At 46.8% G+C, this 27,525-nt stretch overlaps 1 protein-coding gene across 4 annotated transcripts in view; it reads right to left on the bottom strand.

The window, feature by feature from the left end:
* The window catches only part of DIS3L2 (DIS3 like 3'-5' exoribonuclease 2), a 371,217-nt gene that overhangs the window by 210,801 nt on the left and 132,891 nt on the right, over nucleotides 1–27,525 (bottom strand). For all 4 annotated transcript variants that reach the window (XM_069089292.1, XM_069089294.1, XM_069089290.1 and 1 more), the window contains 2 exons: nucleotides 19,958–20,058; nucleotides 18,976–19,223 (listed from right to left, as the gene is read on the bottom strand). In XM_069089292.1, the coding sequence (XP_068945393.1) occupies nucleotides 18,976–19,223; nucleotides 19,958–20,058 (349 nt within the window). The remainder of the gene's footprint in view (nucleotides 1–18,975; nucleotides 19,224–19,957; nucleotides 20,059–27,525) is intronic.

Raw genomic sequence — 27,525 nt, 5'->3', positions numbered from 1 at the left:
TACCCATAGGTCAATGGATCAAGCAATCAATCAGTCAATTATCTATAAAGAATCTACTATGGACCCAACAGGGGGAATACATTGGCAAAAATGAAGCACTGCCTCCCCTCAAGGAGAGAAACCACATATGCAAAGATCACTATATAGCAAAAATACACCAAAGCACAAAGATAGGAGGTTTTGTCTTCTCTGGGAATTGCCTCCATGAAGACTCCAACCAACCTGTAACTTAGTATGTAGCCTTTCTACTTAGAAGGAAGATATAATTGCTGCAAATTCTCTCTGAAGGTTGTGGAAGGACTATGGAGAGCAGGGCTTGAAATCTCTGATAAGGACAAGCAATTCTGATATAATAATGGGAAATGTGTATAAAAAACTGAAATTAGACATTTTAAAAGCTCTCGAAAAGAGTTTTCTTCAATTCATGGGCTAAAATAACTGATTCACCAGCTACATCTCTACGACTTGGTGGGTGACTAAGACCCAACCCAGCGCACCAGTAAAGTGCCTTAGCAGAGGGGAGCACCCGGATTCCCACTCTGCAGCCCTCTCCCGAAGTGAGGCCATCTCCCAGAGCAGGAGCTGCAGCAGCATCCTGGAAGGAACTCCTCTCTCCTCCCCCTCCACCCTCTGATCATCACATTGCATGGAGCAAGAGTCGGACACTGGTAACCTCTTCACTATTCTCCTCCTTTTTTTCTGCACTAATAGTATTCACATACTAAACCAAAATCATAAAAAACCAAGGAAAACCATATAAATGTCCTCACTTAAACCCAGTGCAGGAACACGAAGATCCCAGCCTGGCTTCCAGCCTCCTTCTGTGGTGCTGAGGTTGCTCAAGGCTTCAGGGCAGTGGCAGCAGCTGGGAGGCTTGACCGTCCATCCCCAGACCTATCTGGGGGCCAAGGAAAAGGCTACAGAACAGAAAGAGGCCAGGATTCCAACTCCAGCTACCTGGTTTCTAAGGATTCATCCCTTAGCCACAAACCACCACCCTAGATGCAGCCCCAGAAGGAAGTCCCTCCTTCCCTGAACTACACTAGGAATGTCTGCCCTTGGCTCAAGGTCTCCTTCTGGCTGAGCCTACTGAGAAATGTCCATAGCTGATTTGGTGCAGATCAGTTCAAAATTCTACCCAAACATGACTGCTATTCTGAGTCCCCAAAAGTGCCTGCCATCAGGGTAGAAGGTCCCCTGACTGACCCCCTCATCTCTTTTTCCTTCCTCTCTTGTAGCCTAGACATCAAATGAGTGTCTAGGAAAAGGAGTACTTAAATAATCAAAGGAAGGGTGAGGAAGCCAAGAGGGACTCATCAGCCCCCACAGTGCAGCACTGTGGGGAGAGCACCACACTTGGGACTCAGGAGAGTTCAGGTCTGGAATCTCAGCTTGGACACCAACACTATGACTTACAGTCACCAAAACTCCAAGAACCTCCTTTTCATTTGGGAAGTGGAGATTCACAACATTCACACTACCTAGCTCATAGGACTGTTGTGAGGAACTGTTTTGTAAACCTATTTTATGGGAACATGATTTATGGTCATCAGCTCACAAACTTCCTAAAATGGCTAGACTAAGTAACATTTCCTTGGGCAGACCCTGACATGATTCCCCCTCACATCTGAGAATAGAGTGTTCTGACCTGAGCACTACACCAGGAGATCCGGCTCAGGCACTCGGGGCCTTTCCTTCTCTCGTTCCTCCATCCCTGACAACAGGCAGATGATCTAGCCTCCTACTTCCCTGAGAAGACACATGTCACCTGCTCTGAGTTCACTTAAACACCACCTCTCCCCTCCTTTCCTTTGCCATTCTTTAGAACTTCTCAGCATCCTCTTCCCTCTGGTCACAAAGTGACAGAAATGTTCCTACTGATGAGTTAGGATCCTCCTTGTTCCCATTCCCTGAAAAGAAAGCTATAGTAGTGGTGGCCAGAGAGGAAGGAGGGAAATAAAACATGGCCATTCCCAAAGCAGTGTTCTGGGAGCAGGAGGAGGGTGGATGCCGGGGCATTCATTCCTCCAGGGCTTTGTCTCTGGGGAAGGTGCCAGGCAGCTGAGGGAGTAGGGAGGTGGCAGCAAAACAGGCTGCTGCCCTCCTCCCTCCAACTGGATCCTCTTCTGCGGTGACTTCAGAAACATCCGACTCTCCTGTTCTCCCTAGCGCTGGCTTCTCTCCTTCCAGTTTTTAGAATGTGAGCATTCCCTAAGGGCCATCTTCTTGTTCTCTCTTGTAATGTAATGCCAAGCAAAGGCAACTTCCCAGGTTCAAAATACCAGCATAGGTGCTCTCTATTTTATTCAGTGACAAACCAAGAACAGAGAAGATCAAAACATGACATCATTCAAAATACAGCATTTACTAAGTGTGATTAAATAATCTCCAAGGACTACCCCACCCCAGGACCTTCCAATCATTCAATCAATTACAAAGTCTCTGTTCTAAATACTTCTCCACCCCTAGGCTATACCTTAATTAAGTCCACCACAAAGTCCCTCTTCTCAAATGGAGATTAGTTTCCAAACATAAGGTCAAAAGTTCCCCACCCCTGGATCACAATTGAATCTACCCCAGAGTTACATCAAGTTTAAACACAGCACTTAATACCCAAATGGAGGTCTTTACTTCATCTTGACACAAGGCAAGTTCTCAGCAATCTTAGTTCCTGGGGAGACAAGGCTTAGCAAGGCCATAAGATACATTGCCAGTCCCTTCATGAATTTATCCTCTGTCTGTAGAACAGTCCTAGAACCCCTGAACACATTAGCAAAGCCCTCTCCCAGGATTTCTGTAAACATACAACAAGAAAATCCTTCTTCAGGGCTTCTGAACCAACAGAAAGGCTCCCAGACCCCTGCAACAACAGCACTGTCCTTCACCAGTGGACAGTATTCATTCTGTCTGCAGGACAGTCTCCAGACCCCTGCAACAACAGCACTGTCCCTCACCAGTGGACAGTATTCACTCTCTGTCTGCAGGACAGTCTCAGGGCTTCTTAGCGAACAGCCAGGTTCCAGGACTTCTTCAACAAAAGGACTGTCTTTCACCAGTGGACAAATCTGGCAAAACAACATCAAAACAGACAGACAAAGTACCAGCAAAACAGCCATGACTCCTCAGTCCTTGGCAGCTCAGGGGGCAGGTCTCAAAAGTCCAGGGCAATTCAAAGCGGCCACCAGCAATTCTCTTAGTCTCTCTCTCTCCACGAGGTGCTGCTTCCAAAAAGATCTTCCGCCTCTCTCTAGTGTCTCTCCAAATCTACATCACCAGCTCCTCCCAGTTCAGGACTTTCTTTTCACATCAACAAGCCCATCCCACAGGTGGGATTAACAAACTCTGGATTTTAACACAATCAATTTGAAAACCAAGCCAATACAGGGGAATCTTTAATTGCCATTACTATCACATCTCTTCACCCTCTCCTTCAGCAATCTCAGTCATTCCTGTGATTTCAAAGACCCTCCCTATGATGATAATTCTCTCAGTGAATATTTCTGGCACCAGCCCCTTTGGAGGTCCACTCAGGGCCCTAGGCTGCCTCTACAGCTTCATCTTCAGATTTCATCAGCACTTCAAGTGCAACTGAGTGTTTAAAATGAAGCTCTTTCTCTTTCCCCTTAAATCTGCTCTTCCTTCTAAGCTCATGACTCTGGTATCCTCGTTCCCTGTGGTGGAGGTGATCTTGGATACTCTGTTCTACCTCACCTCTCATATACACAGTTAGAAGACAAATTCTAACAAGTCCTCACAATGCCTCCACCTGGCCCATGCTCTCTGCTTCCACTGCTACCACTTGAAAACAGGCCCTCCTTATCATGGTCAGAGACCATGGCAATAACCTTTTTTTGGGGCGGGGGAAGGGGGGAAGGTAGGACAATTGGGGTTAAGTGACTTGCCCAAGGTCACATGGCTAGTTTGTGTTTGTGTTAAGTGTCTGAGCCCAGATTTGAACTCAGGTCCTCCTGACCCCAAGGCTGGTGCTCTATTCACTGTGCCACCTAGCCACCCCACGGCAATAACTTTCTAAGAAGTATTCCCCTCCCCACTTTCTCCCCCATTCAATCCATACATTATACCGCTGCCAAAAATGACCTTTCTTATGCCACAAAATTAGTCACATCTTTTAAGGAGTTCTTTTCTTCAGGATTTTTTATGCCTCCTATATAAAGCCATTCATTTTCTTTTCATAATTTTCCTGCATTACTCTCATTTCTTTTCTCAGATTTTTCTCTACTATTCTTGACTTTTAACATCATTTTTTCTTTTTTAAAATCTCTTTCTTGAGCTCTTCCAAGAATCCACATTTCTCTTTGAGGCTGTTTTCATGTCGCTCATAGCTTGAACTTCCCTGTCACCAGAGCAGCTTTCTATGGTCAGGTTTTTTGTTATTTGCTCATTTTGACAGACTACTTTTCGACATTGATCTTCATGTTAGAGATGGGCTCTGCTCATAAAGGGGGGAGGAGGTGGGAGGGAATGCACAAGGACTGGCCCATGCTGCAGCAGGCTTCTTTGCATTGCTATTTTCAGAACTAGTTCTGGGGGGTCTATCGAGTTTTCAGTGCTTTGTATGATCAGGTGTCGTATGATCAAGGGGAAGAGATGCAGTCGCTCTCTTCTGGTCAACACTCTGGTACTTCCCCAGGATGGCCCCGTGTTCCCTTGTGACCTCATGTACTCCTCCCCACCCTGGCACCATGACCCAGCACTAGGTAATGGGCAATGCAGCTGTCAAACAGTAACCTGGCCCTGCGCCCAGTGACAGTACAGGGGTCCTTAGTTTTATTGTTTGTCCTTCATTTTCAAAGAAGACAAATGATGTCACAAGGCGATGTCTCAAACATGCGCGAATTGGATTTAAGTGAGGCAGAGGTGCACCTCACTCTCTCGTCCAGAGTCATCAAAGTACAGCAGCCAGACAAAAGACAAGATGACTGTCGATGGCCTGGGATGCCGTGGAGGACCTTGGTGTCTTCCATGTCTGACCAAGCTCTAAGAGCTCCACAGCGTCTGCTTCCATCACCTTGATGGCCCTTGGAACACGCTGCTCTCATTGTCCGTTCCACTAGGAGAAGTCTTGGCATGGGTGGGGGAGATGCCCCCATAACTCACGGGCACATCGGTGGTCTGCTGACTCCCCTCCACCTGGCTGAGCCTGTCTGCTGACAGTTTTACTAGAGTGTGTCCACCCTGCATGCTACGGTTGCTGGAACCCCCTATGCGAGCTGGGGCCCAGGTGCCCACCAAAGGTGGAGAAGCAGCCTTGAAAAGGTCTCACACTAGAGGTATGAGTCCTCCAAGAATAAATGCATGGTTCCTTCTTCCCAAGGGGGAAAATTTCTTTAGAGACTATAACCATTAATACCTGCACAAAGTAGCGAATAAGACCGTTCACTCAACTACAAGAGGACTTAAACCTGGCTTTAATAATTTATTGAGATATAAAATAGAAGGATATGGTTATTTTAACCTTTACATTGGGGGTTTGCATTCCAGGAAAACACCTGGATTATTTACAGACAGAGATGTGCTGGAGCCAGCTTGGACTGACTTGTAAGACCAAGTTGTTAAACTTTCAGTCTGATTATTTACACCTGAGAAAGCAACACACACTACAAATCCAAGGTGAGGAGATTTGTTGATGGACTGCTCTAGATTTTGAAAAGTGATGGGGAAAATTAAAGATTAAGCTTTAATTCCAAAGAGCTGATCGTTAGACATTTACCAATAAGCCACTATTTACAGGTCAAAGAAAACAAACAGAAATGAAAAATATAGATAGCTCACCAACATTCGCTGAAGACCTATGAGCCACATGTACTAAGTAGGGTTTTCTCTATCCATGCAAATCCAAGCAGCCTCTCCTAGATGCCCTGAGAGTATCCCCTTCTCCCTCCCAGAAACAAAATTCATGAGTCACCAGTCATCTTTCTGACCAGCTGTCCGATCCCCTTCCCATGTCTAGGCGGTAAGAGATCTCCAAAGGGCTGCTGTCACTGCCAACTCCCATCCCAGTGTCACAGACCTCTCTAAGCAGCATGAAAGAAGGGGTTTCATCTCATCTAAGGTATATATCTGACTCAGTTCCTGCCACAGGACTCTGCATGTAGATCTAACAATACTCTGTGAGCAGATGATCCACCAAGACAGTAAGTCATATGTTCTAGGATACAACATTAGAAATTTAAAAAAAAAAAAATCACCCTATAAATTAAGAGAAATCTGAAAACAGTCCAAAGATGCCCCATTTTTGTCCATTCTACCCAAATCTAAACTATCTGAAGAATTTAATTCTCCCCCTAATAATACAGCTTATAATGCTAATCAGGGTAATTCTGGTCCAGGCTGACAAAGACAACTGAAAGTCTTCATAAGAGCCCCCAACATGAAATACTAACTGCTGGAACATCAGGCCACAGAGGCTTTTTTAATCATACAAAACATGTCAAACACTCCTTTCAAGGAACATGCTATAGTCAAACAGAAGGCCACGCGCCTAGCCTTGGGTTCTTTGCCCAGTCACATGGTTTTTAAATGGGTCTCTGGGATAAGTGACTGGAGTTGGGGCAGAGTGGAAACAACTGCTCTGACCCATGATCCTCCATCACAGAGGAGGGCTTCAGAGAGGACAGGCATTCAGCAGCCATCTCGCTTACCCAGAAAGGGCTCAGAGGTCCTCAGAAGCAGAGCTGGGATCCAACAGGGCCTAACTCCCCAACCCAATATTCTGTCCATAAACCACTCTGCTTGTTAAATCAGTCAACAAATTGTTGATTAAGCATTTACTATGAGCCAAAAACTGTTCTAAGTCCTGAGGGTACAAAGAAAAGACAACAATAGCCCCGTCCTCACAGAGCTGACATTCAAACACAGGAAAAGGCGTAGGAAATGAAGGGGATGACAGGAGAGGAGATGGATGGCAGCCTGGGGGGGGGGGGGTGGTGGGGTCTTTTCTTTGTGGGGTCAGGACTTAGAACAGTTTTTGGGGGGGGAGGGGGGGGTTCAATACGCTTCCGAGGGGGGGGGGGGGGGGGGGGGGGGGGGGCGGGGGATAGCCCTGGCAGTGGGAAGGCACAGGGATAAACTCCCTGAGGAGCAGAAGCCAGGGATTCGAAGACTCAGAAGTGAGGAAGGAGAGCGGCCAGGGAAGGCAGATCGACGGATGCGAAAGCAAGAGATGGTGCAGACAGAGGCTGTGGGCCAGGGAGGCCAGACCAGAGAGTGCACTGAGGGGAGCAATGGTTAAAAGACCAGAAAGAAAGGATGGAGACAAGCTGAGAAGAATCAGGTGCCTCAGGGCTCAGGCCTGGGCCCTCAGCCCTTCTCCCTAACCCTCCTTCACTTGGACTCTCAACAGCTCCCGCCATCGCTAGGCTGGAGATTCTCCAATCTGTCTTTCCTGCCCCAACTTCTCCGCTGACTTCCACCCTCCCATCACCAGTTGCCTTTCAGACATCTTGAGCTGGATGGCCAGAAGACATCCTAAACTAAAGACGTCCAAAATAGGGCTTTTATTGTTCTCCTGCCCCCCACCTTCCCTTCCCTTTTACTATTGAGGGCGTCCCCATTCCCCTAGGCCCTCAGCCTCACACACTAGGGGTCATCCAGGATGCAAGGCCCCACCCAGGTACAGGCTCTCATAACCTCACACCTGGATGGGGGGGGAGGATCTGCCTGTCTCAAGCCTCTTCTCACTCCTGTCCATCCTCCATTCAGCCACTAAAAAGATTTTCCTAAAGCACAGGCCTAGCCATATCAGCCCCCATCCCCACTCAATAAACTCTAGTGGCTCCCCATGACTTCTAAGATCAATACAGATTATTCTGTTGGCATTCAAAGCCCTTCTGCCTTTCTGGTATTCTTACACCCCAGTCCCTGACACACACTCTTCATTCCAGAGACCCCTGCTTCCTGGCTATTCCACCAACAAGACCCTGCACCTCTTCTCTGGCTGCCCCTCCCCCAGGCCAGAAACACTCTCCCTCCCCCACACCAACTACTGAGCTCTCTGCCTGCCTTATGTCACAACTAAAATCCTCCCTTCCACAAGACACTTTCCCCAACCCCTCTTAATTCCAGCAGGCACTAAATGAATGTTTGCTGACTGACTGACTGAACTCCATAATCCAGCTACCCTGGTTTAGCCTCTTGAACCATCTGCTGGCTTGGCTCCTTCACACTGGCCATCCCTTGGACTCCATTAACACTTCCTCTTCGTTCCTCTGACTCTCTCTGAGATGCAGCTCAAGTCCCACCTCCTGCACAAGGCTTCTCTGGGCCTCCCCTTCCACCTGTCCCATATATATTACATGTGTCCCTAGTACTCAGCCTCTCTTGTCTCTAAGCTTTCAAGCAAATAACCATATGGAAAAATGCTCTAAATCCCTAATTATTAGAGAAATTCACATTAAAATGACTCTGAAATGCTAATCCATACCCATCAAATTGGCAAAGTTGACAAAAGAAGAAAATGGCAAATGCTGGATGGGATGGGGAAAAACCAGCACACTCATGCCCTGTTGGTAGAGTGGAGACGTGGTCATCATTCTGGAAAGCTACTTGAAACAATGCCCCAAAAGTGATTAAACAGGGCATAGCCTTTGACCTAGCAAAACTGCTACTGGGTCTATACTACAAATAAATCAAAGAAAGAGGAAAAGCACTCCTATATTTGCAAAAATATTGGTAGCAGTTCTTTTTGTGGGGGCAAAGAATTGGAAACTGAGAGAATGTCCAGTAATTGAGGAATGTCTGAACAAGCGATAGCACATAAATATGATGAAATACTATTGTGCTATAAGAAATGAAGGGGATTCTTAGACTTGTATGAACCCAGACTGTGAACCTGAGTGACCAGGTAGCTGGTGGGGTCCTTAACAGGGACAAGGAAGTCTGGAAGAGGGCTGGGTTTTGGTGGAGGAGTCAAGAGGGGAGCAATGAGTTTTGTTTGACAGGCCTCAGGGACACATCCCAGTATGAAATATGTGACTGGAATCCACAGGGCAAATGGTCTTTATTTCCTCCGGTGAAGCATGACTCAAGGTCCCCCGCTGATAGGAAAAGGGGAGATAGTTGCCATGGGTGGTAGAGAGCCAAGGAGGCTTCTAAGTGCCTGCCACAGAAAGTGAGCCTGTCCCACTATCTGGGCTGGTAAATGCATTTGGGAGCAACAGGACATTTGCTTTGCTGGGGTGGCGAGTGCCCGGCTGAGATGAGTTAAGCTTAGTCTGTCGTATGTGTAGTTAATCATCACAATTTCATGATCTCCACCAGATTCAGCCAGCAGCACATGAACAGGAGCAAAAGAAGCAGATGGTGAGAATTAATGTGGGATGGAGGTCAAGAAGAGGAGGGATAATTCTAACAGAGAGGAGAGTGGAGAACTGAGCTGATTCATCGAGAGGCTAAGATAAAGAAGAGAAGAGAGTGCAGCCAGTTCGGGAGTGATGGCCTAGGAAAGACTAGAAAGGAGAACTTAAGTCAAAATGGGGTCAAAGACATAAGGAATAAAGAAAGGTAGAATGGTAAAAGACTGATCCGACAAAGAAATGTCAGAGTTCATGAACAGAGAAGTGTGGGTAGTAGTGAGATGAAGGGCACAACCATTTCTATGTCTGGACAGAGTACACTGAAAAACTGGGAAGTCGGGGTATTGGAATGGGCATGAATATGGATGTGGAAGTTTCCTAGGATTAGGATAGGAGGCAGAGAGGAGAGAAAAACTGTAGGAGGCAACGGACTTGTTGAGTAAGGAAGGCAAGTGTCCACTGGGGTTTATAGTGAGTGATGACTTGGGTACTACCCAGGGCCAGAGTACTAAGCAGACAGCACAAGATGGAAGCAGTAAATAATTTGCCATTCACAACAGGGAAACTGGGTCTTTAGGGCCAGAGAAAGAAAGGAAGAACAGGAAGGGGGGCTGCCTTGGTCTTCTAGGAGCTCAAGTTCTGGCTAGCTTTCCTCTTGGATTCAATTCTGAATCAAAGGAATCTGGCTAGGTTTGCTGAAACTACAACACGGCTCATAAGGACAAAAGGATATTTTGGTTAGAGTTTCCAGCTTTGATCGAGAAGGCAAAGCTCCTATTAACAGTAATTAACATTTATTTTACAAGGTTCCAAAGAACATTTTCTATTTAAATAAACATGCTACAGACTTTCACTGGAGGTAGATCTGAGGTCCATCAAGGTGGAGAGATTTCTTGTAGAGGACAGAAATCAAACGGCTCAGCATGGGAGCAGTGACTTCATAGGGAACTAGAGATTCCTTCAGGACTGGGGCTAGGTCCCCGTGCTACTCCAAGGCTCGGTACAAGCCACCAGAACGGTACCATGACCCACCAACGAGCACATTCACAGGCTTTTATGAGCCACACTGGAAGAATGCTTCTTCTTTTGTCTTTATTATTTTTTTTTTGTTTATTTTTAGTTTACAAGATTCAGTTCCTCATCCCCTTGAGTTTCAAATTCTCCTCCCCACCCCACCCCCCATGGTGGCACGACAGGATCTACAAATAGTTTCACATTATACATTAGTCAGGTTGTAAAGAAGGATTGTAACAGATGGAATGAACAATGGGAAAGAGGAAACAAAACCACACAAGAAAAAGAAAGAGAGCAGGTAGTTTGCTTCATTCTGTATTCAGACCCTGTAGTTCTTTCTCTGAATGTACACATCTCTCTCCATCATGAGTCTTTAGGGGTTGTCTTATAACCCTGCATTGCTGAGAAGAGTCCATTCGATCAAAGTCAGTCATCACACATAAACTGTGTCTGTAATTGTGTACACATTTCTCCTGGGTCTGCTCTTCTCACTCAGCATCAGTTCATATAGGCCTCTCCAGGTAAATATGAAGTCCACCTGCTCCTCGTTTCTTATAGCACAATAGTATTCCATTACATTCATATACTACAACTCGTTCAGCCATTCCCCAAGTGATGGGCACCCCCTTAATTTCCAATTCTTTGCCACCACAAAAAGAGCTGCTATAAATATTTTTGTACAAACGAGTCTTCCTCCCACTTCTATGATATCTTTGGGATACAACCCTAGAAGTGGTATTGCTGGGTCAAAGGGCATGAAATTATTTATAGCCCTTTGGGCATAGTTCCAGATTGCTCTCCAGAATGGTTGGATCAGTTCACAACTCCACCAGCAATGTATTAGTGATCCAATTTTTCCACATCCCCTCCAGCATTTGTCATTTTCCTGTTTTGTCATCTTAGCCAATAGGACTGGCAAGATGTGGTACCTCAGAGTTGTTTTGATTTGCATTTCTCTAATCAATAGTGATTTAGAGCATTTTTTTCATATGCTTATAGATTTAATTTCTACCTCTGAAAATTCAAAGAATTCTTCTTACAGCCCACTTAGGTTTTGGGGTAAAGAGAGCTTTCCTTTGCCTGGGCTGAAGGTCAGTACTACTGGCTTCCACACTGTCCCCAGGCCTTTCTGCTTTGGGGCAGAGAGAAGCACAGAATGTTATCTCTCACTAGGTTTATAGAAGAAAAAATGGACTAAACATCCGAGAAGAAAGCCTCTTTCAGGACTCCCAAATGCTTCCCTTTGGGTGCTCTGTGGCTGTTCAGCCAAAGGAACTTGCAGACTAAGACCTGAACCCTCAGAAGTAGAATCCATGAAACAGATGGAAATCTCCCATCTGCATAACAACCCTTACTTCATCATCAGCCTAGAACACCAAAGCCTCGTACTCTGGAGATGTCTACTCTACACATTCTGCACGGCTGGCCCTAGGGGGGAAAGGGGCAGGAGGACAAAGCAGTCACTCCTCTAAGCCCCGACGACCTATCCCTGAAGATCTATTAACTTTCCCTACTGTGTACTGAGCTGGCTTAACGGACCTTCCCTTTTCCTGCAATGCACTTCATCCAGGCACGTCTCCAAGGAGCTGAAGATGGGGAGAAAAGGGCACATTGTTCCTTCCAGGAACAGCCTGGGAAAGTTAGGCAGCTGTGATCCAATTACTCCAATGATAACCTCTCATTCTATAATGAGCAGCAAGCCCACACACGTGCAATAGTATTTAACTGAATAAAATAGAAGCAACAAACTGACAACAAAGAAAGTTTTCCTCCTCATAAGATCATCAAGTATTTTAATATTTCTACAAATAGAAATATTTTGCAAATATCTCCCTGATTTGTTACCTGAACATGGAATGTAGCGGTCTCACTCAGAAAAGCCCTTCCCAGTCCACTCACTCAGGCCCACTTTTTTACAGCTGATAAGAGATGAGAGGCTAACTTTTCAGGCCTGTTCCATGAGATCCAGACGTCTGTGACACTGCAGAGGTGAAAGCCAAGTGAAAATTGAACAGGAAGTCCCCTGGGGACTACACAGCAACCTCCCCCTTAACCCACTCCAAGAAAGTAAAGTCACCAGGACTGGGCTCTCTCTGGAGAAGAGAAGATGAAAAGACGGGGCTTAGATTGGCATTTCTGGGTTGCTGGTTTGTTTGTGTTTGGAAAAACAAAGGGTTTGCCCTTCCTTCCTCCTCTCCCAGACTCTCTGTTGACCCTAGAAAAGCTACTTGTGGCAAGATTATCAGCACTGGTGTTCAACATCAGCATCCAATACTCCAGAATACTCACCCTCACAGGGTCATGCAGGAGGCGAGGCCCGGGGAAGCCCAGATGAAGCAACATGCTAAACGGGATGTACACTTGGAGGGAGAAGCCAGATGGACAGGGCTTTTTGGGCAACCCTGTTGAGGCTGCTCTGGATGTGGACGTGCACATTCTAACTGAATGTCTGCTGAATTCAAACTGCTGAAAAACAAGTTCTGTCCTACTCATGGCAAACAGGAAAGATACCAGACCAAGTGAAATAGTCGTATACGGTCCTTTCAAACCAAAAGAGGTCTAGATCAAGGTTTCTGAGACTTTTTCTGCTGTGGGCCCTTGGGCATACTGGTAAAGCTTGTGGATCCCTTCTCAGAAGGTTTTCTATTACAAAGAAACCAATTCTATTGAAAGACAGCAACACAAGCCATTTTAAAAATCAAGTTCACAGATGCCAGATGAAGAACTCGGAGTTGCTGAAGTATGACATAATTAAGCATTATGGGTCCAATCCGTGCCTCTCTCCACTCCAGGGCACCCTTCACTCAGCTTTCCAAATGCAAGCCCCTCCATGTACATCAGCTCCAGGGTCAGATGCCAAGGACTCAACTGGCACTCAGAACCCTTCCTAACCATCTCACATCAGACTGGGAGGGGAGAGGACTGATCCAGGGTCTCTGCTGCATCTCTCAAAGTCTCTGTTTGAAGCAAGCTCCACCCCACCCAACCCCAGCCATCCCCTCAACTTGGCCTATCCCGTTCAGGGACAGCTTGGTCTCCAACAGGCTCGAGTTCTCATTGACCACCAGGGGGCAATGAAAAGTTGTCCTCCAGGAGGCCCCTCCCCAGCCTGGGCACTTCCCATTTGGCCCAACCCTTGAATTCATGTTTGGTCAGTGACACTGTTATTCCACCAACCCCATGAGAGAGAGCAAAATCTCAAGGAAAAGCCTCCTCCCTTCAGAGCCCTCATCCTTTGAACAAACACCACTTCTCCCCAAGGCTCACATCGCCCACCAGGCAGAAACAGGACCAGCTCTCTCCCCATTCAAGCCGATGCATTGAAATAAGCGGTGTGCTCGGGGAACATGAGGCAGAGGCCCACCTGAGTGCCCAGCATGGGCTAGGAGGATGGCAAGCTTGCATTCACTGGTGGCGGAGAGACTCAGTCACCAGACAAGCTCCACCTTCGGGCTCCCCTTGACTCAGAGCAAGGTCACGGTCACAAACATGAGAAAAGCAGGCCTCCTACCCCACAGAGGAGAGCCGCCCTAAAAAGGGGCATAAGCTACAGGCAACATTCAAGCATGGGCATGCCGGGTAAAGGCACAAGGACTGAGGTACCGGCTCCAACATGTGATCCTGAGCATGGAAAATGGGGAGACTGCTCGTCTCAGAGCCGACGAGACTAGAGGAGGGCATGGTCCTCCTTCCCTCTTATGCCCAGGGCAACGGCCTGTCCAATGACAACCTCTCCACTCGGCAGCCATTACCTGTACACAGAGCAGGCACATGCTGCATGTGGGGGAAGCTCTTCAGAATGTGCTCGCCTCTTGTTGCTGTCTCATGGACCCTGAAATCGGGCTGACCACAAACAACACTCATGAGTGCCACAGAGCGGGGAAAAAAAGGCTCATTCTTTTTAAACAATCTAAGAGAGATGAAAAGGTACAAAACAGGCATAAAAATATTTACAGCAGCTATTTCTGTAGGAGTAAAGAACTGGAAACTGACTCCCCATCAGCCATCAGTTATGGAGCCTGAATGTAATGGAATTACACCAGTCTGGTGTAAGAAAGGATGAAGGGCGTAATTTCATAGAAACCTGGGAAGACTTCCCTGCACTGATGCAGAGGAAAGGCAGCAGAACCAGGAGCACTACTCACACAGAACAACAAGACTGTAAAGACAAACTCAATCATAGCAATGACCAACCACCAGTCCAGAGTCCCCAATCTCAAACGTGTTTTCCATCTTTTGACAGGAGACACCAGACTCAAGGTACAGAGGGAAACTGTTTTTTTTAAACATGGACAATGCAATTTTTTTTCTTGCTTCACTAGACATGCTTGTTACAAGGGTTTTGTTTTCTTTCTTTTGCAATGAAAAAGGATTAGATTTCAATAGTGGGGGGGGGGCAGGGATAGGAGGAAAAGGTGCATTTCCACTCATTAGAGAAATTAAAATTTAAAACCATGTACATTTATGCCAAGTTTCTCCCACTGTACCACACACACAGGCACATGCACTGTGCTGCGGACAGGGGTGCATGCTTACGTGTGGATGCATGGGCCAACCAGGACAAGCAGCATAAGAATATTTCAGGAGACAGGACAATAAGGAAGAAACAGAGAGACAAAGTGGACAGCACAGGTGATGGTACAGAAAGCCAACATCGCCCGAGACAACTTGCTCACAAGACAAGCATGCCCAAACACCTGTGTACACACGTGCTCTAGTCATGTTCCTTCCTCTCTGCCACTACCACCACTGTCAAAAGCTGGCAAAGCAGAATGAAGAAAGCCCTGTCATCAGGACTCCCCCCAAAAAAAAACTCCCCCAGGATGCAATGCTGAGAGGACCTGGGGAGGAATAACTGACACTCCAACTGAAAAGGTCCCAGGATCCCCCAGGGCTGGGCAGCTGGATCTTGGAAGAAAAAAAGCTGAGCTGAAAATTCCTCACTAATATCACTGAATTCTCCTAACTTCCTTCTACTGTAGAATGATCGTCACAAATGTTTGGTGAATGAATAAAGGAAGTTTCCTTCTCAAGAGAGATTTTTAAACTTCCTTACCCAGAGAAACAGAAATTCATTAGAAAAAGGCAAACTTCCATTCTCACACACTTTCAATTTTCCTTTCTCAGTAGATAAGGAGGACAAAAAGCAAAGCCTACATCCTTTTTCCATCAGCCCCCTCCTCCCATTATCTACTTCAAACTCCCATCCAAGAAAGTTTCCCACCCAAGAACTCTGGATGGAAATAACCTTCAGGAGTTTTTCAAGCTTTCCCATCCAGGCACCCAAGGAAGGCTTCCTGACCACACCTTGGCCATGCAGACCCTTCTGAAACAGCTACAACAGGGATGCACAATGGGACCTGTCAGAAAGGCAGATAAGAGAGGAGCCCACACCAGCAGAGCTGCCCTAGGCCCCGCCCAACACATTTCCTCTCTTTGCCATGCCCAGTGCTCCAAGGACATCAGGAGAAACCATTTGACAGCTTCACTCTCAGCTCCTGGCTCTGCTGGGGAAGAAGGGACTGCCCTGAGCAAGCCCATTAAGAGGGGAGGTGGGCCTGAGCAACAGGACTTGACCTTGGGACAAAAGAAAGGAGAGGCCAGAAGCAGAGATAAGCCTGGAGAGCACCAAAGGTACCTACACATCCTGCCTACCTCTCAAGAGCTGGATGCCCCAATGGTGACCCTCACTTGGCTCTGGGAGAGCTTGGAAAAGCCCTCAAAATCAGCCTAGCCAAAAGGTCCATTCTGCCCATCTGTAGTAGCAACCACACTGGCATCCCCAGGACAGCTGGGGCACAGGGTCTTAGATCTACTTTACTCGGAAAGAGAGCTGTTTAAGGAGTCAACAGTCTTTTTTTAATTACATTCACTAATTCAGGGGAAAAGTCAGCACCCTGAACTTCAGAGAAAATACAAGCAGAGAAATAAAGACCAAAAGACAGGGCTCTGACTGCCTGAATCAACTAAACACTTTACGTACATCCCTGGATGAAGGGAAGCTCTGAATATACAGTCACTCAGAATCTTGAGGGAATCACAAGATCCTTCTAATAAGCAGCCCCCAAAACAAAATACCAGCTAGGAGTATATATGCACTTCTCAGAGCCAGAAGGCATCACAGCCCTCCTGACTCAGGGCCTAATTAGAAACTAGCAAAAGGTGTGAAAGCCTTCCTGAGTAAGCCTCCCTTCATGGGCTCGACCTGAGGTCTATTAATGAGTGGGAAGCTCTTCTATCCCATTACATCTTCAGCAGGACCAGGGTGCAGGGTACAGGGGGCCGACCCACGCACACAGGGACACAGACTGCACCTGTGGAGGCACGGGCAGAGGCTGCCTGAGCTAGGGTCACCACACACTTAAGAGCTGTATCCCCAAAGCCAAGTTACTCAATTTCTCTAGAAAGCTCACGGTAGCCAGTGTGTCTGTGGCACCTCCTGCGTGCCAGGCATTGTGCATCACACTTGGCACTCTACAATGACTATGTCATCGTGATCCTCACAACAAACTTGGAAGAAGTAGATGCCATTCTTATCCATTGCCATTTTACAGTCAAGGAAACTGAGGCAAAGAGAGGTGAAGTGACTTATACAGGCTCAGACAGCTATGTGTCTGAGGCTGGATTTGAACCCGGGTCTTCCTGACTCCAGGCCTAGCGCTCTAACCACTGCGCCCCCTAGCTGCCATCATCATTAATCATCATTAATTTCTGCCAGTTTCTGAAAGCTGAGAAAGAACATAAGGTCCGCAGTAGGGGAATGAAGAGCCAGAGCTGAATGGCTGGGAGGCCCGTGCTGGGGAATCAAAGTGGACACCAAAGGTGGGTGAGCCTTGAGATGCACCCTGGAGCCCCAGGTGGGAGGCCAGCTGCGTGATGGAAGGAGCAGCTCAGCACACAGCGGTGCTCGTGAGCCTGACTGGGCAAGGCGGCGGGCGCTTAACTGCTGTAGTGATCCTGGAGCCCAGGCCAAGGGTGCTGACAGATGCTCCACAGCCAGCTCCCCGGGGGAGAAGGCAAGTCCTCTCTTGTGTGCGGCTGATTTCCGAGATGTAAAGGCTCCCACTGAAAACTTAAGCATCAGCTCTCTCACAAGCCAGTTCAGGCTAGCTCCCGCACAGCCCTGAATGACACAGCGAGGCCCTAAACCAAGGCAACATCAGCCAGAACAGAAGGAGCAATCACGTTCCCAAACCATCACACGGCAGCAGCAGCATTCCCATGAGGCCTGGATCTTTGCCCAGCACCCTACAGGTCTTCTGTTATCTGCTCCTCACAACATCCCTAGTAGATGGGTGCAGTTTCTGTGCCCTTCTGACAGATCAGAGAACTGAGATCAAGGGGGCACACAGTGACTGGGCCAGGGTCTCACAGCTACTGTGGCTCCGAGGCTGGCTTGATAAGAGCTCAGGTCCTAGAGCTGCTCCAGCCCTGCACTCCATTTGCCGCTCTGATGTGCTATGCAAAAATGGCCCCAATGTACAATACCACATTTTCTTCCTATATCTTCAAAAGGCAATTAAAAGTAATGTAGAAACATTTCACTGGCCCCACAACTGCAAGCAAACTCAGTTACTAGCCCCCATAGCAGATAAAGGTATTTATTTGCTGTGCTATTTTTCCTTTTTGTGAGACACTCAGAAGCCCTTTTGATTTCAACAGTTAGTAACCTTATATTTCTGTCCCTCTATCTTTTAAACTTGGCATGACTGACAGATGAAGCCTCGCGCAGGTCACTGTAATCTGCTACTCAGACAGCCACAGATTGCCAGGAGCCACTTTTTCCCTTCTCACTGGTTGGGGAATCAAGGCCTGCCAGGCCTCGCCACCTGCCCCACGGCTCCAGCCTCAGAGTCTCAGCCTCTGCACTGGCCCAGCTCTTCTAGGGATCTGATGTCTTCTCCAGCAGACAGAAAGCAAGGCCTGTGCCATTCCTTTCTATCTGTGTACCCACGGCTTAGCACAGGGCTTGGCATGCAGGGTGCACTTACAAAAGCTTTTCCATTCACTCATTCATTCATCTCTCTAAATGCGTGCCCTTGAATACATCTCTCTGCCTCCACATACCTCAGCTCTCTCATCTGTAAAATGAAGAGGGTGGACTGAATCACCTTCATGCCCCCCCCAAGTCTGACATGTTAGGAATCCATGAAAAAGAACTCCATGTTCCCATCCATGAGGGAGCTGGGGTTTTAAAAAAATCACTAAACTGGCCAAAACTATGAAGATGAATTCTTAAAAAAATAAAAAAGGCAAGATATTCCAAATACCTGCATGCTTTAATTCAAGGCCAAGTAACATCCGCTGAGAATGCCTCTGACATTCCCCATGCCATGGACCACTTGGTACCACAACAAGGGCTTAGTCTGGGTACATAGCAAAGCAATTTATTTTCAACACACCTCTGGAAATGGGAAATGGGAAATGGAAAAGGAAGATCATGTGCATCCTATGTAGGGTCCAGAGGGAAACGACAGCACAACAGGTATGTTCAGGTGGATAACAGGAGTCTGCCCTCTCAAAATAAAAGTGGTACTTAGCATCCCAATAAGCCAGGTCTGCTGGCTGTCCAATACACAAATGAAACCCCCACCCACCCACAAAAGGTGGGTCCCCAGGTCTCCCAAGCACACATATGGCCACCTACCCCACTGCAAAGTGGCTGTGCTCCTCCCAGGCCACAATCCTACAGACAAAGAGTGTTCGGGCATAGTCACTAGGCCGTGTCACAAAATTCACAGGGCAGTCAGCTAGGGGCACATAAATCCTAGGGACTCGGTGATCAGAGGGGGAAAACAAGGCACATTTCCTGAACAGCTCACTGTTCTTATCGGCCAGGAGCTTGAGGAATCCAGTGGCTGCCCGAGAATGTTTCTTTTCCAAGATATAAACCACCTGAAATGATAAAAAAAAAAAAACAACAAAACAAAACTGGAATTAACTTTGCATCACGCCAGGAGAAGTCAGGAAGAGGAAAAAAAAGATCTCTAGGACCAGTCCCTGAGTCAGGCAATTTCTCTTGTCCAAAGAGAGTCAAGGAGCCCACAGACTGGACTTAGTAATTCTATGTGCCTAGGGAATCCCCATTCAAGCACACACAAAAATGCACATGACATGCCAGTGTCTTCATGAGCTTCAGGAGGAAGGAGCCGGGCACATTATGATGGGACATGAGCTCAGTTACAGCCCCCTCTCAGATGCCAGCAGTGACGTCTTCAGCCATTTTGACTCGTTTTTATAATGAGGGCATCTTTTTTTTTAAACCACAACATGCTTCCTGTTGCATAAGACAGAGGAGAAAACCACATTCCCTGAGACCTGGGGGCCACCAGGCAGAAACAGCAATCAATCAACATGCACTGATCTAGGCGCTGGGGACCCAGAGGAGCAGAGCCAGGCCCTGCCCTCCAGGGGTTTCCACTCAGTGGGAGCTAGCTGTCTAGCATACCAGGGGATGCACAGCAGGACCATAAGGCGCTCCCTGGAAAACCATGGAGGTGGCTCCCGGGCACGAGCCTGCCAGCCTCATGGGGCAGTAGCCTTGCACACCAGACCACTGGGAGAAGCCAGCAGCCCAGAACAGAAGGGCCAAAGCAAGGCCTCCTGCCCAGACAAGAAACACTTGTTACCTTGGCAGATCTTTGCAGCAAGCTGTCAGGGCAAAGTCTTGGATCTTGGAGCTTGGGGAGGTTTCCCTGGGGTGCACTCTGTGCGTCAGCATTCTCATTTCCTAGAGGACCAGAATACATTAATGAGTAAATGATTTCTAGCATCTGAACAAGCTCCACCTCAGGATATAATTCTTAAAGATTCAGAAAGTTAGGAAATGGAGGAAATTTACCATGATGACAGAGGCATGAAGGGCTAAAAGCAGAATTTGATTCCAGGTCCTCTTGACAAGTCTAGCCCTTTATTTAATAGGAAACATTTTCCATTCATAATAAAAATAGGATTCTGTTAACACATCATGCAGAAAGAATCACAGGCTCTAAGAGTTTTCGAAATTCTTTGTCCTGGCTACGCACGGAGCACACGGTCACCTCAGCATCATTTCTGTATCGTCTCTCCTCTAGCACAAGGCCTGGATATAACAGTGTACTCTCTGGGTGGGTGCCATAAGGAAAGGGAGGGAAAGAGAAAGTCCCACTGCCCCCAAGGGCACCCTCCCCCTTTGTCTTCCCTCTGTCTCACAGAACCCAACCAAGGTACCTGACTGTTTATAACCAACTGGATGAGATGGGAGTCAACAACTCTATGCCTTCAGGGTTACCTCAATGCCCCCCAGGGTCCATGGACCTTGCTGTCTGTCCCATCCCCCCTGTCCCTCCAGCCCTTGGAATGTCCTTAGCCTTTCTGGTCACCTGCCACTGAACTTTATATAATGCATTGTCTCTCCCTGTCAGAATGTAAGCTGCTTGAGGGCAGAAAGAGGTTTCTCTTCTGCTTTCATATCCCCAAGCACTTAATATCATGTTTGGCATACAGCCAGAGCTAAATAAATGCTTTGTCAATCAGTTAGTCACGAAACACTTTCCTCACAATATCCTAGTGCAATGGGGAGTTCAAAACTTGTAATTCCTATATGACACAAGGGAACTAAGGCGCTAAGAGGCTGCATGGTTCAGCCCCAATTTAATGGGCCTGGCCTGCCACCCTGTCCCTCCTCTATGCACGATATGACACTGACATGTAACAAAGAGTAGGTGAAGGAATGAAATCAAAGGCTCTTGGATGGCACATCCAATCTAACCTCTTCATTTTCCAGATGAGGAAACTGAGGTCTAGAAGGTAATTCTGCAAAATGAGTCTTACATTGGCCTGAATTTTCGCTCTGGAATCCAGTCTTCAACCCAATGTGCTTTGACTGTTTCACGTGACTCATTTACTAAGTGTCACACAACAACCCAGAGGACACTTGCATATCAAAATGCCCTAGGGCTAAATGTTATTTAACACTGTCCCAGGTCTCAAGGAAGAAAAGAGATAGGTTAATTTATTGTGCACATCTGCTGAAATACAACAAAATCAAAATAAACTCTTAAGTTTTAAAAGGCCCAGCCATAATAAACAAAATGGTGGAAAATGGATTATATTTATTAAATTTTAAAAAACCAACCCTGAAGTTCCTGGCTTTTCTTAGTTATATTATATAAAGAGTAAAGTACTTAAATTCCTTTAATGTTTAATTTCCTTTTAAAAAAAAAAACACTTATAAAATGCACATTCACCCAAGAAACTGAAACCGCATCTCTCCAGTAAAGACACATGTAGGCGTTGTACCAGGAGTATTAAAAATCCTCATGAAAAAGTAGCAAGCTAAACATTTTTCAACATTCAATATTTTATATTTTTGTTTGTTATTCTGGCTCCCCCATCCCCCAACTTCCAAATCTCAGCCTTAACCAAACAAACTGGAGTTTCCAGGTGCAAAAGCAAATACATATGGGCTGACCCCCCAAACCAGACAACTGGGGGTGCCTTGTACTCATTATCATTTTTAAATGGCATGGGCCAAAATAAATAAATAAATCCTTTTTGGGACTGGCCCCTTCTTAGTGAAGGCTCAGCTGGAAGCCAACTTCTACCATTCTGGGCGTACTCTGGAAACACTGACACAGTCTGAACTGAATGGGACTGAAGAGCGATCAACTGTTTGTTTTTCCATCTGTGTTGAAATCATCTACCTACCAGCGCGTCCACTTAGAGCAGAGTTCTCATTGTTCTGCAGAAACAGTTTTCCAAAGTCTCTGTCACCCCAGCCATAAGTTACAAAGGAAAACCATCACGCAAAGTTCACTTTTCATTTTAGGCTATGGCCTAAGTTCCCAAGACCTTTGTTTCCCACAAAGAATCTAGGAAGAGGGCTTTCAAGGGTCCCAGATAACAGGCCACACAAGATGCCTGGCTCTTCTCCAAGATTCCCCCTCCAAACAGTGCCCCTGGAATATCGCAAGTCGAAGAGGAGAAATTAAGGAAGTGCCATATAAAGAGGGGCCATAATTACACCTATAATTGCTCTTTCTCCTATATCACCCTGCCTCTCAAAAGGGCTACAAAAGCCATCTCCCTCCTAGGGTAAGGCACTCTGCACACTGCCTGGCACACAGGAGCCAATCGATAAACTGTAGCTGGCATGGGCAGCATCGTTATTTTTACACTGGGAAAGCTGAACAGCATTCCTGCCAAACTTCAAGAACAAAGACTATCTGCTTGGGATGAGTCCTTCCCCTTTTCCAAGTCCTGTCCCCTTCACCCATGTTATTCTCCTTGCCACAAGCCAAAAACAGACCCTCATCCCCAACAAGCAGACATGTACTAGAAGTCTCCAGAGAGGAGAAAAACACTTCCTCCTAAGCCAGCCCATTACACTCTAACCGTGAAAAAGTCTTTCCTTAATTTAAACCAAGGCGCAACTGGGTGGCATAATACGTAGAATTTCAGACCTGGAGTCAGGAAGATTCATCTTCCTGAGTTCAAATCTGGCCTCAGACACTTACTAGCTGTGTGACCTTAGGTAAATCACTGAACCCTGTTTGCCTCAGTTTCCTCATCTGTCAAATGAGCTGGAGAAGGAAATGGCAAATTACTCCACTATCTCTGCCAAGATAGCCCCAAATGGGGTCACAGAGAGTCGGACAATACTAAAAACAAATGAACAACATTTAAACTTCTATCAATAAGGGCATGTGTTCACGCCGGGGTTCACATCTGCGCATCCCCCAGGTGTTTTAAACATTCTGTAGCGATCTTAAAAGGGGTTTCTCAGTCTCTTCCTGCTGAGTTTCATCAGAATTTCACAGACATGATCGTGATTTATGTGGATTTTGCATCCTGCAAGTGCGGGCTGGCTCCTCAGAGCTCTTTAAGCACGCCATCATATCATCTCAACAGTGATTGTTCTTTACCTCTGCTCCTTCCCTCTTCCTGTCCCATCACCATGGCCAGCATTTCAAATACTGCGTCAAACAGAAGCGGTGACAAGACACACCTTGTTCTGCTCAATTCATTGGAAACAATTAATCTGTTACAAGCGCAGTTCTTGGCTTTAGCTATATGCCACATGACATTTTATGGAAAGATTCATTCATTCCTCTGCTTTCTGGTGTTTCGACAGAAATTAGTATTGTATTTTATTAAAAGCTTTTTTCTGGGGGCGGCCAGGTAGCTCAGCGAGTAAGTGCATCGGCTCCAGTATTGGGATGACCTGGGGATCGAATCCAGGCTCAGATACTTAGCACCACACCCAGAAATAACTGGCTATGTAACCTTGAGCACGTTACTTAACCCTGATTGCTTTAAAAAAAAAAAAAAGCTTTTTTCTGCATTTACTGATGTAATCATATGATTTCTGTTGATTTTGCTTTTAATGCGGTTAATTAAGTTTATTGTTTTCCTAATACTAAACCAACCCTGAATTCCTATTATAAAGTCAATCTGGCCATCAAGTGTAATCTTTGGACATGGTATTTTAGCTTCTCTGTTAATGTCACTTAAAATTTCTGAATCTAGGTTCCCCAATCTAGGGATATTGGGGCAGACAGTTTTCCTTTGGTTTTGATTTTTCCTGATTTATGTATCAAGACCAATCTGTGAATTTGATAGAATTTCTTTTTCTGCTATTGCAAACAATTTACGGCATGCTGCAATTAATTGTTCTTTGAATGTCTGATGGAATTGATTTGTGAATTCATTCTTTCACAGTTAATTTGTAGCTGTTTTTCTCTTCTGAAAATTAGCCAGAAGAGACACTAGCAAGAATGAGAGGGCATTGAGCATCTTGCCTCCGAAGGTCTGCAGGTCCAGGGCAATAGCGCAGTGTGGCGTTTGGAAGCATGGGGGTTAGGGGTGTTTTTGCCAGTGAAAAGTAACAGCAGAGTGAGCCCCAGCTGCAAGCTGGCCTCCCAAAAAGGAAAGAACAGGTCAGGGAAGGGTGCACCAGGCTGCCAGGGAGAAGAAAGTCTGCACTGTGAGAGGGGAAAAAGCAAACAAACATGGAAGAAAGCCTTCATAGCACAAACAGAGCAGGGAAAAGCTCTGCACATGCAGTGGAGAGTCCTGAGCAGCAGCAACAGGCTGCAGGGTTGTGAAATGGGATGGAGAAAAAGCAAGAGGAATCACTGGCCATTTGGAGCACGGACAAGGAGGAGGGGCAGGAGAATGGCTGGCATTTCAAGCCCACCTGAAGCTCTGCAAAGACTTGTCCGATTATTTCATGTGATTGTCTCATTTGGTCCTCAGAGCAACCAAGGAAGTAGGTCCTATCATTAGCCCTATTTTTTTGTACAGCCAGACTAAGTGTCTGAAGCTGGATTCAAACTCAAGTCTTCCTGACTCCAGCTCCAGTGGTCAATATCTGCTGTGCCGCTCCAACCACATGGCTGTGAACACAACTGTACCCTCTGAGAAGGAAATGGGTATCTGTGCGCAAAGGACTGGCATGGATGTGGAGATGCCACAGCAACGCCAGGGTCTCGACCTCTTCTGAACGCTGTTCAGCCGCCTTCTCTTGGCAAGGACCTCAATGTCCTTGGGGAAGCCAAGCCTGCCTCTTTCTGGCGCAGGAACCATCACCATGCTCATCACACAAGCTCACCAGCGCAGAATCAGGACAGTATTCGAGGAGGATCCTCTGGCTGGAGGGAAGGGGAGCTTGGGGGCCGTCTGGCCCAACCACCTCAGTTGTCAGATGACAGACTGAGACCCTGCCTCTCTCTCCCCCCTCATCTGGTGCATCTCCCCCTAATACCTCTTGCATCCGCCCCCTCCCTCCACTCCTGGAAATGAGGAGCACTTCAGATACACACATGTGACCAGGCATGTTACACAAAATATCCTTCTTTGCTAAAATAAAATGCTACTTAAAGCCATATCTCCATGTAGAGTTAAAAGCAGAGTAACCCCATGTCACTAAATCTGACAGTGTTTTCCTTGCACATGGGTCAATGGACAGTGGGTTGGAAGGAGGAAGAGCACCCGCTGCTGTCCCCCTCACTGAGCAGACACCTCTGCGGCCCTAGGAGTCTGGCTGCTCGGCCATGCTCCCCGGGGCTCCTTCATGTCACTGTGAAGTCTGATTACTAATGATTCCTCAAGATTAGAGTCCTCTCATTCCCACTCAGCACTCTCTGCTTTAGACCTCCCCCCACCCCAGGAAATGCTCGACTGATTTGGTGTTTGTTAAATTCCAAATTAAAAACCAGACAAGTGAAAGGAAAAAGAACACTGACTACAGTCTTGAGTGAACAGCTGCTGTGCCCATGTCAGGCCAGTCCTGGGAAAGCATCTTCCAGAGGCCCTGAAAGAAAAACACTGCACTGGGACCGATCATCAGCACTCTCACGCTGGCCAGCGAGGGGCATCCTGGCAGGGGGAGCAGCCACAGAAAGCCGCTATTTTCATTTTCCAGCTCCCATCTCTGAACACATTCTAGGGCAGTGGGAATAAGGGTTTGTGACTCCTTTTCCTTAGTGAAACGGCTGGTCTTCAGAGACACCATGTGCACATGTGGCTGTTTAGAAAAAGAAAATAGGGTGAATTTCAATAGGAACAAGAGAATGGTTGAGAAACCAGGAGATTGGTAGAAAACTCCCCAACAGCTTCAGCCCTGGAGGAAGGAGGCACAGGCAGGAGAAACTAATGCCATGGACACCAGAGGACAGAATGCTGGGGCTGTGAGAAAAACATCGACAAAGTAGGCCACGGATCCTGCTTGTGCAAGCACACAAACCTGGAGTCTCCATGCACAAGTCTCAGGACACGAAGAAATGGGTAACAAAACTCCAGTAGACTTGGCTACCAAAAAAAAAAAATCAGGAGAGGCCAGATAAAGAGATCACATCACCACTGCCTTCCTGTAATGCTAATGTAATTCTGAACTTGAAGATCCCTTTGTGTTGGCAAAAGTAGCAGGTACTTAACACTTAGTAACTGATCAAGCCTCTGACTGGGGGGAACAGAAGGTATGAACTCCTGTCTCCTGTTACTGATGTAACAGGAAGGGATTGGCTGAAACAGGCTGTGTGTATATAAGAAAAGCCTCAGAGAGGCACAGTCAGAATTTCCTTGAGACCAGATCTGGTGGCAGAACAGCTACAGAAGAATGGAGAACTAAGTCCTGAGAACTCGTGGTGCTGGAGCTTCTTCAGAATGCTGTGCCTTGATTTTCCATGGATGTTTTGCTTTTGTTATGGAATAAACAGAGTGATCACTATACTGCATAATCAGAACCTTTAAAAAGCTGTTCACAGTAGCAGTTCTTCTGGAAAGCTTCTGTGCATGGCATTACAGGCCCCTGGCAGCAGGCCGGCCCTCCCGCCTCCAGAGTGAGCCATGGTGCTGCTGAGCCCCCTTGCAGCTCCCAGAAGCCTGTCCCTAGTGAACAAGCACGTTTCTTAGTAGACACGTGCAGACCCCCCCCCCCCGGGGGGGGTGGGGGGTCCCCCCCCCCCCCCCACCATGTGATGGAGGGCATGGCACAGAAGCTTTCCAGAAGAACTGCTACTTTAACAGCTTTTTTTTAAGGTTCTGATTACTCAGTATAGTGATCCATAACCAAAGGAAAACATCCATGGAAAATCAAGGTACAGCATAATTCAAAATACAGCATTCACCATATTTCAGCTTGTCACAGAAAATCACAATATAATATTCACAATATAGTCTCAAAGTAAAATACTCACTCTTAAGTTAATTCAATCAGTCACTAATCAGTAACAATAGTCACAGTACTCAAAGTACAATCAGTCACTTATTCAGTAAAGTCTTACTAAGTATCATACACAAAATCCTCCACCCCTTAGGTCACTAGTAAACTATAATTCCATAATTACTCAGTACCCAAGGAGAGGTCTTTTCTTCATCTTGACTTGGGGCCTGTTCTCAGATTCCCTGGATCCCCTTCCATGGTCCCTGATTCTACCTGGGTTCAATGGCAGACAGCTCCCAGTTCCTTGACCAGCTCTCTGGGGAGGTCCTGCTCCACACTGGCATTCACAGGGTTTGGTCCGTGTCAGCTCCTTCACCATTTCTGCTCCAAGGAATCCAAGGCTCAATCAAGCCACAAACAAACAAAATCTCAGCATCCTGGTCATGCTTCAGTCACCTGGGCTCCTGGCTCCTGGCTCCTGACTCCTGGGCTCTGGGCTCTGGGCTCCTGGGCTCTTGGCTCCTGGCTCCTGGGCTCTGGGCTCCTGGGCTC

Source organism: Petaurus breviceps, unplaced genomic scaffold (genome assembly GCF_028583685.1).
Source record: "Petaurus breviceps papuanus isolate PSGF00001 unplaced genomic scaffold, PetGlider_PUasm1.0 186, whole genome shotgun sequence".
NCBI classification, from domain to species: domain Eukaryota; kingdom Metazoa; phylum Chordata; class Mammalia; order Diprotodontia; family Petauridae; genus Petaurus; species Petaurus breviceps.
Note: the sequence above shows the minus strand (reverse complement) of the source record. Positions and strands in the feature narration are given on the sequence as shown.